This window comes from Anomaloglossus baeobatrachus, chromosome 3, assembly GCF_048569485.1.
Source record: "Anomaloglossus baeobatrachus isolate aAnoBae1 chromosome 3, aAnoBae1.hap1, whole genome shotgun sequence".
Classification (NCBI taxonomy): Eukaryota; Metazoa; Chordata; class Amphibia; order Anura; family Aromobatidae; genus Anomaloglossus; species Anomaloglossus baeobatrachus.
Window position 1 is genome coordinate 371569895 of NC_134355.1, and position 14035 is coordinate 371583929.

General features: G+C 42.7%; 1 protein-coding gene across 4 annotated transcripts in view; it reads right to left on the minus strand.

Annotated features, from left to right (window-relative positions):
• CYB5R4 (cytochrome b5 reductase 4) overlaps window positions 1-14035 on the minus strand; it is a 484942-nt gene that overhangs the window by 74070 nt on the left and 396837 nt on the right. For all 4 annotated transcript variants that reach the window (XM_075340162.1, XM_075340159.1, XM_075340161.1 and 1 more), the window contains 2 exons: window positions 12493-12645; window positions 732-882 (listed from right to left, as the gene is read on the minus strand). In XM_075340162.1, coding sequence (XP_075196277.1) covers window positions 732-882; window positions 12493-12645 — 304 coding nt within the window. The remainder of the gene's footprint in view (window positions 1-731; window positions 883-12492; window positions 12646-14035) is intronic.

A 14035-nucleotide genomic window follows, 5' to 3' on the forward strand; every position in this document is an offset into this window, starting at 1 on the left:
GGATTCCTATACACATCAAATTCCCACTGTGAGGCCTAAGACACACGGCATGAAAATCGGAGCGAGTGGAATACGATAAAACATCGCATTCCACTCGGACCAATATTAGCCTGTGTGTCAGAAAACAGTCGCAGCATGCTGCTGGTGCAATGCGATCCTTGTTTCTTTCGCACCCATTCAAGGCTATGAGGCAAGAGAAAAATCGCGCTGCACTCGCAGTACACCGTTGTACTGCAAGTGCAGGGCAAGAATGGCAATAGCCGGGAATGGAGGAGAGAGAGAGAGATAAATCCCTCCCTCCCCTCCTCAGTGCCGGCTCTCCCCTCCTCAGCGCCGGCCCTCCCCTCCTCAGAGCTGGATTGCCCCTCCTTAGAGCCGGACCTCCCCCCGCAGCTGAGGTTCGATCGCATGATCGGACCTCAGTCGCAGTGACACTCGAATGACACTTGGCTCCTGCTGTGCTGCCAGCGGGAGCTGAGTGTCATGCGAGGATCGCAGTAGTCCCCCTTGTGGCCCCGGCCTTAAACAACTTATACAACCTGTACACTGACTACTTTACATTGTATCAAAGTGTCATATCCGCAGTGTTGTCCCATGAAAAGATATAAAATATTTACACAAATGTGAGGGGTGTACTCACTTTTGTGATAGACCGTGCATATATATATTATATATATATATATATATGTTTATTTATTTAGGAATGTTCTCTTACATGACTGAATACAAACCTGAGGCTGGCAGAATTGCTCAGTACATTCTTCAACAATCTAACCATGGGTGTCAATCCGGTGCCAGCTGCCACAAGGAAGATATCCTCCATACTTTCAATCTGGGTTATTTTAAAACACCCTTCAGAGCCGCTGACAGACACATGGTCACCTGTGCAAATGAAAATACATCTATAAATAGTATGAATTGTTTGGTAAAACACATGGCTATATTCTGCTCACATATCTTACATTCTGTGTGCTAACGTCTTAAAGTTTCCAGCTAGGAACACATATGCTAGACTTCTGCAGGAAAATCCCTGCAGGAAACATTGGAGCACGTAAAATGAAACTGCACACAATTTCAGTGTGTGCCGGGACGTTATTACCCCTTTCCTATGTGTAGTGACCACTCTACACACAGTAACACAAAGCAGTGGGCGGCCGATGCTAATAGGAGATGTGAACACGCTCAGCCCCTGCGATGTCAGAGCGTATTGGACTGGGATCAGGCAATGGTTACAAAGCGAACACTGTCAATTACCATAAGGGGAAGGGCAGAGGAAGGTAATTAAAGGGGACATGTCATGACAAGGGTGCACTAAAGCCCCCTCTTTAACATACCTAGTAAAACTGTTTTTATGTACAAGAAAAATAACTAAAATCTACAGTACCAGTATGATTTTTAGAGGAGCCTTCCCTATATGAATGTCTAAATAGTTCAAGCTCAGTTTCGGGGTGACAGACTCCCTTTAAAAGTCACCCATTATGTTGATATTCACAGAAAGTGGCTCAGTGGTTGGCACTGCTGCTTTGCAGCGCTGGGGTCCTGGGACAACCTCTGTAAGGAGTTTGTATGTTCTCCCTTTTTTGTGTGGATTTCATCAGAGTTCTCTGGTTTCCTCCCACACTCCAAAGACATACTATAGAGAGATCATCATGTCTGTAAAGCGATGTGAAATTAATGGTGAAATATAAGTGAATAAAATAAATAAATACTGCTCTCTTGCCATTTGTTGCTCTCCCTACACATAAAGGATTCAGAGATGTCTCTTAGGAAGGTACGTTCTGTTGTTTACCTACAATGATTGTTTTAGCACCAGGACCTTATGATTGCTCAGACTACATCAACTACAGTAGCATGGGAGCCCTAGATTGACACGCCCTCTTCTGTGAAATGCAATTCACTGTCTATAGACATTGTACATACAGAGCTTGGTTCGGGCGGGGGCAGCTTTCTCAGCTCTGCTGCATTGCTAAATCTAAAAACTCTGATTATGTCACAACTGCATCACCTAGTAAACTAAGCGATATAATTTTGGAATCAGGGTTTCTTTTCCTACATTTTGCTGCTCTCAGATGAGGTAACAAAAATCTGCAGACAGATTCCCTTTAATCCCATCAGTTAATAATTATGTATGTATTTCTGCAAATAAAATTCAGCAATGGCAAAACATAAAGAAAAATTACAAAATATATATTATAATAAAAAGAAAATTCTGAAAACATTACAGGTAAATACAAATTAAGGCAAAAATTGATCATTGATTTAAGTGAACCTGTCAGAACCCCAGATGCTCTTAACGTGCCCTCATGACCTTTTTAGACGTCTATTCATGTATTTCAGTAATATTCTTGTTTAATGAATGAAACAATAGGTTGCCCATCCAAAAGCAAATGCTTCAGAAAGCCCACAGCAAAGCAGAGTTGTGACCGGAGGAAAGAGATGCGTGGTGGATGGTGAGCTATGAAGACGCCGGCAGTGTAGGGACTGTCAATCACATCCAGGGGGCGTGGCTGCACCTACTGAACCGGGCCTAGTATCAGTGAGTAAATTATGTACTGGACTAGTTTTAGGGGTACTTTGCACACTACGACATCGCAGGTGCGATGTCGGTGGGGTCAAATCAAAAGTGATGCACATCCGGCGTCGCTGTCGACAATGGAGTATGTGAATCGTTTTTACTACGATTAACAAGCGCAAAAGCGTCAAAATCGTATGATCGGTGTAGCGTCGGTCATTTCCATAATTTCGGAAGGACCGATGTTACGATGTTGTTCCTCGTTCCTGTGGCAGCACACATCGCTGTGTGTGAAGCCGCAGGAGCGAGGAACATCGCCTTACCTGCGTCCCGCCAGCAATGGGGAAGGTAGAAGGTGGGCAGGATGTTTACGTCCCGCTCATCTCCGCCCCCCTGCTTCTATTGGCCGCCTGCCGTGTGACGTCGCTGTGACGCCGCACGACCCGCCCCCTTAGGATGGAGGCGGTTCGCTGGCCAGAGCGACGTCACAGGGCAGGTAAGTGCATGTGAAGATGCCGTGGCGATAATTTTCGCTACGGCAGCTATCAAAAGATAAAGCAGCTGCGACGGGGGCGGGGACTATCGCGCTCGGCATCGCTACCATCGGCTTGCGATGTCGTAGTGTGCAAATTACCCCTTAGTTCATTAACAGACAGCAAGGGGCTCTATATACATTGGCGACCAAAAGTTTTGCATTTTTTTTTTTTTTTTTTTTTTAAAGTGTTATTTTTTCTGACTGGTTGTTGTGATGCCATTTTCCTGATGATTTTAGTAAACTGGAAGCAAATGCTTGTCAGCTCTTAGGAGGAAAATTATGTTGGACATTGTTTTAGCCTTTTATGTTCTAGTTTTTCACATTTGCTGAGCCAAATGCTTGCATATTTTGTCACGGGTAGCCTAATTTTGTCTAAATTTTTAAATGTGTGTGTGTGTGCATGTGCGTTTTGGATAAACCATGGCAAAGACAAAGCCAAATTTATTACCAGATGTCAGGAAGCTTATTATTCTGAGAGTGAAGGAGGAAGCTATGGAATTCAACTGTTCTAAGATTCAAGTGTTCCATAATCTGCTTTTTCTTTCTTTATTATGCGGAACAGCTGCCAAACCTAGAAGTGGATGACCATGGAAAACTTCCTCCAAAGCTGATCACATTAAGAAAAAGTCTATATCTGATGTCCATAAACGTCTTGTACAGATTACGCACAAACTAAGAGAAGAATATGGGGTCAAAGTGAGTCGCCTAACTGGTGCGACGGCTAAGAGCAGTCGGGTGCAATGCACGAGTTCTAGTCCAGAAGCCTTTCATCTCTGGAAAGAACCGGAGGGTCCGACTTGAGTTTCCCAAAGAACACAGGCAATGGAAAGAGACAGATTAGTCTAAAGGGTACTTTACACGCTACGATATCGGTATCGATATCGCTAGCGAGCGTACCCGCCCCCGTCGGTTGTGCGACACGGGCAAATCGCTGCCGTAGCGCATAAAACTGTTAACACCCTTTACACGGACTTACCTTCCCTGCGACGACGCTCTGGCCGGCAAACCGCCTCCTTTCTAAGGGGACGGTTTGTGCGGCGTCACAGCGATGTCACACGGCAGCCGTCCAATAGAAGCAGAGGGGCGGAGATGAGCGGGCAAAAAATCCCGCCCGCTTCCTTCCTTCCTTCCTTCTTTTCCGGTGGTCGCAGGTAGGAGATGTTCGTCGTTCCTGCGGTGTCACACACAGCGATGTGTGGTGCCGCAGGAACGACGAACAACATCGTACCTGCAGCAGCAACGATATTAAAAAAAAGGAGCGACGTGTCAACGATCAACGTTTTTTGACGTTTTTGCGATTGTTGATAGTCGCTCCTTGGTGTCACACGCTGCGATGTCGCTAACGGCGCCGGATGTGCGTCACTAACGATGTGACCCCGACGATATATCGTTAGTGATGTCGCAGCATGTAAAGCATCCTTAAGGTGTTGTGCTCAGATGAATCCAAGTTGAATCTGATTGGTAGTGATGGCAAGCACTATATATACTGCCCAATTGGAAAAAGTAACAATATAAGGTACCAAACACCTATGGTGAACATGGTCATGGCAATATCATGGTTTGGGGCTGCTTTTTTGCATCTGCCATTGGCTCTCTGTATAGAATTGATGGAAATATGAATGCTACCATGTACAAGGATATAATGGAGAATGTAATACTGCCACATAGTAAAAACCAAAATAGGCAGGAGTTGAAAATACCAGCAAGACAATCATCCTAAGCGCAAAAACTGGTTAGCAAAGAAAAATATTTGCCTGTTGCAATGGCCAAGCCAATCACCTGATTTACACCCTATAGAGGACCTTTGGGATGACAACAAGTTGGGACCCATACCCGTAGCAATAAAAGATGAATTGTTTGCAGATTTGAAAATGGAACGGCGAAGATCCCTCAAAATACCCTACTTGCTTCAATGCCCCGTCGGTGGGGTGCAGTAATTAAAGCAAGAGGTTTTGCTAAAAAATACTAAGCTATGGCATTATAAGCAATGAATGAGTACTCTGTGTTGTCATCAATAAAATGTAAAAGCAAAATTTTTGGTAGTCAGTTTTCTTTAATTAAATTACCATACCTATACTCAAAAGCATTTTGGTTAAAATTAAAGGGAACCTGTAACCGGATGTTCATAATACTCAAATAACGGTCGGTGCGGAGCAGACTGGTCGGATGGGCGTCTCTGTTCTCCGGGTCCTGCACCCCTCTCCTCCTGAGCAGGACCTCACTATTGGCTAGTGTAGATGACGTAGAACGTGTCATCCACACCAGCTTCAGAAGGAGGACAAAGATGGCCAAAAGAGGAGGCGCGAGACCCAGAGAACGGAGATGCCCATCCGACCAGTCTGCTCCGCACCGACCGTTAGGTGAGTATTTTGAACATCCGGTGACATGTTCCCTTTACGGTCTTGTATCATGCACAACCAGACAGAAGTAATCACACTTGAAAAAAAAAAGCAAAACTTTTGGTCTCCACTGTAAGCTTATTTTTCTCCAATATGAGCATTTCCGATAAACACTGAACATAATATTGGAATACATGAATAAATATACGGTAAGTAAGGTCATGGGGCAGTATAAACGCGTCAGGGGAAATGACAGGTTCCAGTTAATTGTGAAGTTAATGGGCACTACTGTTACAAATATAAAAGTTAAATTATACATAAACAGGCCAGGCACATGGCTGTATTACAGCTCTCTAAACCTCTGATTTCATCCTGTCACATTGCATTAGGAGGAACATCTCAGTACACTCCACAGGTAACAAAGCCCACATGGCAGCATCTGGAGCCCCATTGTTCTGTACTATTCAGATGAAAAACTCTGCAGTACAAGGCAAAACTTTTATCCAACAATGAAGCTGATATGAGAAAAGTTTTAACAGAGAACAGTGTTGAGAAGTCATAAAGCTTCTGTCTTCCCTTGTGTACCTATGTACACAACTGTGTACCTAACCTTTTGTTATAATTTCCCGTTGCTTGCTGCAGGAGCCCAGAACGGTCACTGATCTACTGGCTCAACAGAGACAATATAGCTACACTTCTGAAGAGACAGGCTAAAGCTCAAGGACGCCAGCTATTAATCACATCATACTTGTGTTTTTCACGCTTTTTCTTTCTCTTTCCTAACAAGTCTCCAACTTGAGTTTCACAGTAATTCCGTGTATGTTCTGTAAAAGTCATTTCATTTTGATCAAAGATTATTTCCAAATTCTTTCAGAATCATGTTGTTTTTCTGAACATAGGCACACTTCTGCCTATGTGGTGTCATTAATAAATCTCACATTTTTGCACCTGCTGACATATAGTACACCACCAACACCTGTGTTAATTCAGAAAAAAAAGTACTTTCTGGATGACAACAGGAGACCTTGCACAGCTAATTAAGTCTATAATTAATTCCATTAGGCCTTTCTCAACTACTGAAGGACATGATGGTGTGAAAGATACAAAGCTGGAAGACAGGATACCCAGTGTTGTAATTGCTACTAAATAAAAACTGCAGTACTGGACTTAACTAGCTCAAGACCAGGCAATTTACTCCCCTTACTGACCAGCACATTTTGGGTTTTTTTTTCATATACACAGTTTAATAGCTGTAATTTTTTATATGGATGGTCAAGCATAGCTCCCTATCATCCAGGATTCAGCAGGACTGTCCAGATCTAAGGACTTAGGGGTACTTTACACGTTGCGACATCGCTACCGATATATTGTCAGGGTCACGGTTGTTGTGACGCACATCCGGCGCCGGTAGCGACATTGCAATATGTAAACCCTAGGAGCGACGATGAACACAAAACAGTCAAAAATCGTTGCTCTGTGTCACGTCGTTCAATTTCATAATGTCGCTCCAGCTGCAGATACGATGTTGTTTGTCGTTACTGCAGCACCACACATCGCTGTGTGTGAAGCCGCAGGAACGACAAACATCTCCATACCTGCGTCCATCGTCAATGCGGAAGGAAGAAGGTGGGCGGGATGTTACGTCCCGCTCATCTCCGCCCCTCCGCTCCTATTGGCTGGCTGCTTAATGACGTCGCGGTGATGCCGAATGCACCTCCCCCTTGAAAGAGGGATTGTTCGTCGGTCACCGCGACGTCGCCGACAAGGTATGTGCGTGTGAAGCTGCCGTAGCAATAATGTTCGCTACGGCAGCGATCACCAGATATCGCATGTGCGACGGGGGCGGGTACTATCACGCTCGACATCGCTAGCCGATGCTAGCGCTGTCGCAACGTGTAAAGTACCCCTTAGTCTCGTTGTCCCTGCTTCCTCTCATTGTTTTCCCTGACTTGCTGCTCTTTCTGCACATGAATTAAATAAGCGAATCTCCTCTGAACTCCAAGACTCAAAATTGTGATTTTTCTAGTTAAAAGGCAGCAGCTGTAGCAAAGAGCCACAGCCCACAATAAAGAAAATGGGAGAATTTGTTATTCTTGAGCAATATTGCGGGTAGGGAATCTCGCGTCTGTGCAATAACATCACCGTCGCTCGCGATTGGAAAACAGTGCTCAGTCCCGCGATAGTGCCACTGCGCATGCACGAGACTTCAGTAGCACTGTGGAAGATGTGGCCAGTGGCCTCATCGATGTAAATGAACACTGGGGGGCGGCGAACAGCGGCAGGAGGGGGGATAAAGGACAAAATACAGCCCGCACCCGTGGCCAGCAAACCTCATTACCATAGCAAAAGGTAATATTTTATAAAGTTGTTATTTAGGTCTGAAAGGGGGGCCAGTAGCAAGATGAACCTTTCTAGAATGCAGCCCATAAGCTGCAGAAGTGGATTCCTTTAGTTTAATAGCGAAAATTCTGGTGACAGGTTCCCTTTAAATCTTGCAGGGCACATCAAGGTGGGTCTCAGTTGAGAGCCAGGCTTGTTGAATCAAACACATGCTATGTGAGCTGGCTCTGTGTGGAGTGAACACAGGTTAGGAGTGAGAGCCTGGGAGAACCCCAACAGATCCCTGCAGTTAACGGGGTCCTAAGGTAACAAGACTTTTAGGATTTGTCTATATGCACCGGCTGTGATCCAGAAGAGACTTTATTTGACTATGGAAAACTGGATCTATTTATGCTGCAACAATAAATAGACTGTTGGTGTGAACACGCTGCTGCCTCACTGCCTCCGTTTTTGCCCAAGCAACGCTGCTACCTCACAAGGTACATAGAGATATATGTTTACATATTTATATGTACTTGTATTCTAGATGTGAAGAAAAAGCCAAATTTTTTTGCTGCTATTAAACTGATAAAAATAATGAGAAACAATTACAAAAATTTAATTTTACCTTTATCCCCCGAGACTTGAACTGACAATCTACAACATTGCAGGCAATTGCTAAATCCTAGAGCCATAGGCTCTGTTCATGTCATTGGGACCATGTTGTAATCTTGAAGCTGAATTGCAGCCCCTGACTCCACAAGCAGATTACAAGCAGATTACACTGATACATAGAGTGGCATCTATATACAGTTGAAATCGGAAGTTTACATACACTATGTAAGAAGACTCATATCTATGTTTTTCTCACTATCTGACATGATATTAGAATAAACCTTTCCCATTATAGGTCAATTAGGATTTTATTTTATCAGGATGTTAAAAGGGTTAAAAGTTTAGTAGCAATTTTCATATTTATAACAAGATATCCAAAATCCATTTTTATACAGGCCTATACAGCTTTCCAGAAAAAGTTGTCTCAGCCTCAAATTTTTCTCTTTCACAAGGGTTACAGATGAAAATGGATGGCATAATTTGTAAAGCAATGTCTCCTGAGTACACCGATACCTGATAAGTAGGTAATATAAAGATAAGTTGGTAAATACTGTTTAAGCATATAGCGTGGTTCAGAAGGGACAGTATATTTGACATTTATGTCTGGAATAGATCATTAACATCATGTTGCATTTTAGTGCATTGGGACGCAAAAATTGGAAATTACATTTTTCCACCAGGGGTAGAAGAAGAAAATGGACCGCCCAAGATGTAAAACAAATTCTCCCAAACATAGCAATACTCCTTCCTATATGTGGTCAGAAACTGCTGTTTTGACATATGACAGGGCTCGGAAGGGAAGAAATGCTAATTGGCTTTAGGAACACAGATTTGTCTGGATTAGTCTGTGGGTGCAGCTTGCAGAGCCATAAAAGTGCCAAAACTCTAGAAAATATCCCAAAATGACCCCATTCTGAAAATGACACGCCTTAAGAAAATCATCTAGCAGTGTCGTGAGCATTTTGAAGGTGCTTTATAGAATTTTTTAATGCTCGGTGGTGAAATTGAAAATTATGTTTTTTCCCATGAAAATGTTGTTTTATCCCTATATTTTTCATTTTCACAAGGAATAGTAGGAGGAAGTGTACCCCAACATTTCTAAAGCAATTTCTTCCCAATATGTGGTTGGAAACTACTATTTCTGCACAGGGTATGTCTCAGAAGGTATGTATCGCTATTTCCCTTTTGTAGCACAAATTTGGCTAAAACAATTTTTGGACGCTACTTGCAGACTCTCCAACGTGGCAGAATAGAAGAAAACCCCAGAAATAACCCCGTTATGGAAATTACACCCCTCAATAAATTCACCTGGGGCACCATGAGCATTTCTATCTCACATATTTTCACCAATTTCTTTATCATTTGGCTGTGTGAAAAGGCAAAAATTACATTTTTGGTCATATACTTCTGTTTCAGCACATGGCAGGGTTCAGAAGAGATGGAATGCCATTTGGCTTTTAGGGCGCAGAGTTTATTGTAGTAGTTTCTTGGCAAAATTTGCAGAGCCCCAAAGCTTCCAAAACAGCAACTACGCAAAAAAGTGACCCAATTTTGCAAATTATAATCAGGGAATTTAGCTCACTGGTGTTTTCCAGAAATTAGAGAGCAGAGTGAAAATTGCAAATTAAGCGCCCAGTATATAGTGCCCAGCTTGTGCTTCTAGAAACATGTGCCCAAAGGTTGTCCAGGGACCAGACAATTGATGACTCCTATCAATATGAGATTAGTGGGAGTCCACCACTTCAGTGATTAGTTGAATCTGCTGGGTGTGTCGGAGATAGACTCCACCAATATCATATTGAAGAAGTATACAGTACAGACAAAAAGTTTGGACACACCTTCTCATTCAAAGAGTTTTCTTTATTTTCATGACTCTGAAAATTTTAGATTCACATTAAAGGCATCAAAACTATGAATGAGCACATGTGGAATGAAATACTTAACAAAAAAGTGTGAAACAACTGAAAATATGTCTTATATTCTAGGTTCTTCAAAGTAGCCACCTTTTGCTTTGATTACTGCTTTGCACTCTTGATTAACTTCAAAAGGTAATCACTGGAAATGGTATTCCAACAGTCTTGAAGGAGTTCCCAGAAATGCTTAGCACTTGTTGGCCCTTTTGCCTTCACTCTGCGGTCCAGCTCACCCCAAACCATATCGATTGGGTTCAGGTCTTGTGACTGTGGAGGCCAGGTCATCTTGTGTAGCACCCCATCACTCTCCTTCTTAGTCAAATAGCCCTTACACAGCCTGGAGGTGTATTTGGGGTCATTGTCCTGTTGAAAAATAAATGATGATCAAACTAAACGCAAACCGGAGGGAATAACATGCCGCTGCAAGATGCTGTGGTAGCCATGCTGGTTCAGTATGCCTTCAATTTTTAATAAATCTCGACAGTGTCACTAGCAAAGCACCCCCACACCATCACACCTCCTCCTCCATGCTTCACGGTGGGAACCAGGCATGTAGAGTCTATCCGTTCACCTTTTCTGCGTCGCACAAAGACACGGTGGTTGGATCCAAAGATCTCAAATTTGGACTCATCAGACCAAAGCACAGAGTTCCACTGGTCTAATTTCCATTCCTTATGTTCTTTAGCCCAAACAAGTCTCTTCTGCTTGTTGCCTGTCCTTAGCAGTGGTTTCCTAGCAGCTATTTTACCATGAAGGCCTGCTGCACAAAGTCTCCTCTTAACAGTTGTTCTAGAGATGTGTCTGCTGCTACAACTCCATGTGGCACTGACCTGGTCTCTAATATGAGCTGCTGTTAACCTGCGATTTCTGAGCCTGGTGACTCGGATAAACTTATCCTCTGCAGCAGAGGTTACTCTTGGTCTTCCTTTCCTGGGGAGGTCCTCATGTGAGCCAGTTTCTTTGTAGCGTTTGATGTTTTTTGCCACTGCACTTGGGGACACTTTCAAAGTTTTCCCAATTTTTCAGACTGACTGACCTTCATTTCTTAAAGTAATGTAGGCTACTCATTTTTCTTTACTTAGAATTTGTATTATGGCAAGAAAAAAGCAGCTAACAGTCTATTCAGTAGGACTAACAGCTGTGTATCCACCAGACTTCTGCACAACACAACTGATGGTCCCAACCCCATTTATAAGGCAAGAAATCCCACTTATTAAACCTGACAGGGCACACCTGTGAAGTGAAAACCATTTCCGGTGACTACCTCTTGAAGCTCATCAAGAGAATGCCATAAGTGTGCAAAGCAGTAATCAAAGCAAAAGGTGTTTACTTTGAAGAACCTAGAATATAAGACATATTTTCAGTTGTTTCACACTTTTTTGTTAAGTATTTCATTCCACATGTGTTAATTCATAGTTTTGATGCCTTCAATGTGAATCTACAATTTTCAGTCAGGAAAATAAAGAAAACTCTTTGAATGAGGTGTGTCCAAACTTTTGGTCTGTACTGTACAATTGCAAAATACTTGAGACTGGGAAATAGGTTCACCTACCAGCAGGACAACGACCCTAAACATATTTACAGAGCTACAATGGAATGGTGTAGATCAAAGCATATTCGTGTGTGAATGGCCCAGTCACAGTCCAAACCTAAATCCCATTGAGAATCTGTGGCAAGACGTGAAAATTGCTGTTCACAGACGCCTCCATCTAATCTCACTGAGGTAGAGCTATTTTGCAAACAAAAATGGGAAAAAATGTCAGCCTCTAGATGTGCAAAGCTGGTAGAGACAGCCCCAAAAGTTGTATTCATTGGTTTTCATGATGCTATTTGATCCCTAATGTTCTCAAACAAACCTCTGAGTCCTTCACAAAACAGTTGTAGTTATACGAGAAGAAATTACACACCGGTGGATTCAATTTACTAATTAGGTGACTTGTGGAGGCAGCTGGTCACTCAGGGTTTTATATAGGGGTATCAGACTATAAAAAGTTGAAAACAAATGCACCTCAATTTTCAGATTTATATTTTTAAAATATGTAGAAACCCATATATAATTTCTTTTACACATCACAAATACTTGCTACTTAGTGTTGGTGTAACATAAATAATGTGGAAAAGTTCACAGGGTATGACATTTTTTTAAGGCATTGTATATATTCATAGTCAGTAAAGAGTTGATTATGTTCCTTTAAGCTTGGTAAATAAATTTTACACCTTTTCATTAAAAAAGTAAAAGAAAACCAGACAATTTCTTACCGATTTCCAATTTATCGATGTGTGGAGTAAAAGTCCCATTTGCGTAGATTTTAATCATCATGTAAATATAATTCTTATTACAGAGACTTGATTGAAAAGAGTCCACTACTAAGTCCTTTGACACCGGTGTATATGGCTTTACTACTTCGACACCTGAAACAAATACAATTACAGCAATTACTAGATTCGCAAAATCCATCCAAGCTTGCAGTTTACCTGAAGTGCTCAAAGCAGTTTCATACTATTGAAAGGTATAATTACTGAAGTAACGCAGTGCATTAGTAGAAAACCATTACTGATAGAAGTATTTAGTTTAGTTTAACTTGAAGGGAATCTGTCAGCAGGATTTCATCCCCTAAACCAGGGGTCTCAAACTCGGCTGGGTGTACGGGCCGCACACAGAAAAAAAATAATTTGAGGGGCCGCATTTTTTTCAGGACAAAGTGACATATTGTTAGTGGTACCATTTTTTCTTTCTATACACCCTTAGATCACTGTTTTTGAACATTTTTCATTTGTCTATCATAACAAATGTGTACTTTTTTTGTATGTGTGTATAATATATATTATAAAACACTTTTTTTTATTTACATTTTTTCCCCTTTTTGTAAGCAATACAGTTTTACAATAAGCACCGCATAGTAATTTTGGCCAACATCTTGTAGTAATGTGCCCCTCCTGTTCCCCATTCTGTAAAAATGTGCGCATCCTTGACCCCTTGTAGCAATGTGCCCCATGAAGGTCCTCTTCTTGCATTAATGTTCCCCCATGCAGCTCCCCTTCTTGTATTAATATGCCTCCATGCAGCTCCCCTTCTTGTAGTAATGTGCCCCATGCAGGACTCCTTCTTGTAGTAATGTGTCCTCATTCAGGTCCCCTTCTTATAATATTGTGCCCCATGCAGGTCCCCTTCTTGTGGTAATGTGCCCCATATGCAGGTCCCCTTCTTGCGCTAATGTGCTTCATGCAGGACTCCTTCTTGTAGTAATGTGCCCATCCTGGTCCCACCTTGTAGCAATGTGCCCCATTCAGGACCCCTTCTTGTGGTAATGTACCCTCATTCAGGTCCCATTCTTGTGGTAATGTGCCCCATATGCAGGTCCCCTTCTTGTGGTAATGTGCCCTCATTCAGGTCCCCTTCTTATAATAATGTGCCCCATGCAGGTCACCTTCTTATAATAATGTGCCCCATGCAGGTCCCCTTCTTGTGGTAATGTGCCCCATATGCAGATCCCCTTCTTGTGGTAATGTGCTTCATGCAGGTCCCCTTCTTGTGGTAATGTGCCCCATGCATGTCCCCACACATACACACACCCTGTGCAGCCTCAGCCAGCAACAGAATCACACACACACACACACACACACACACACAAACACACACACACACACACACACACACACACCCTGTGCAGCCTCAGCCAGCAACAGAATCAGACACACACACACACACAAAAACACAAACACACCCTGTGCAGCCTCCGCCAGCAACAGAATCACACACAGACACACACACACACACACACATACACACCCTGTGCAGCCT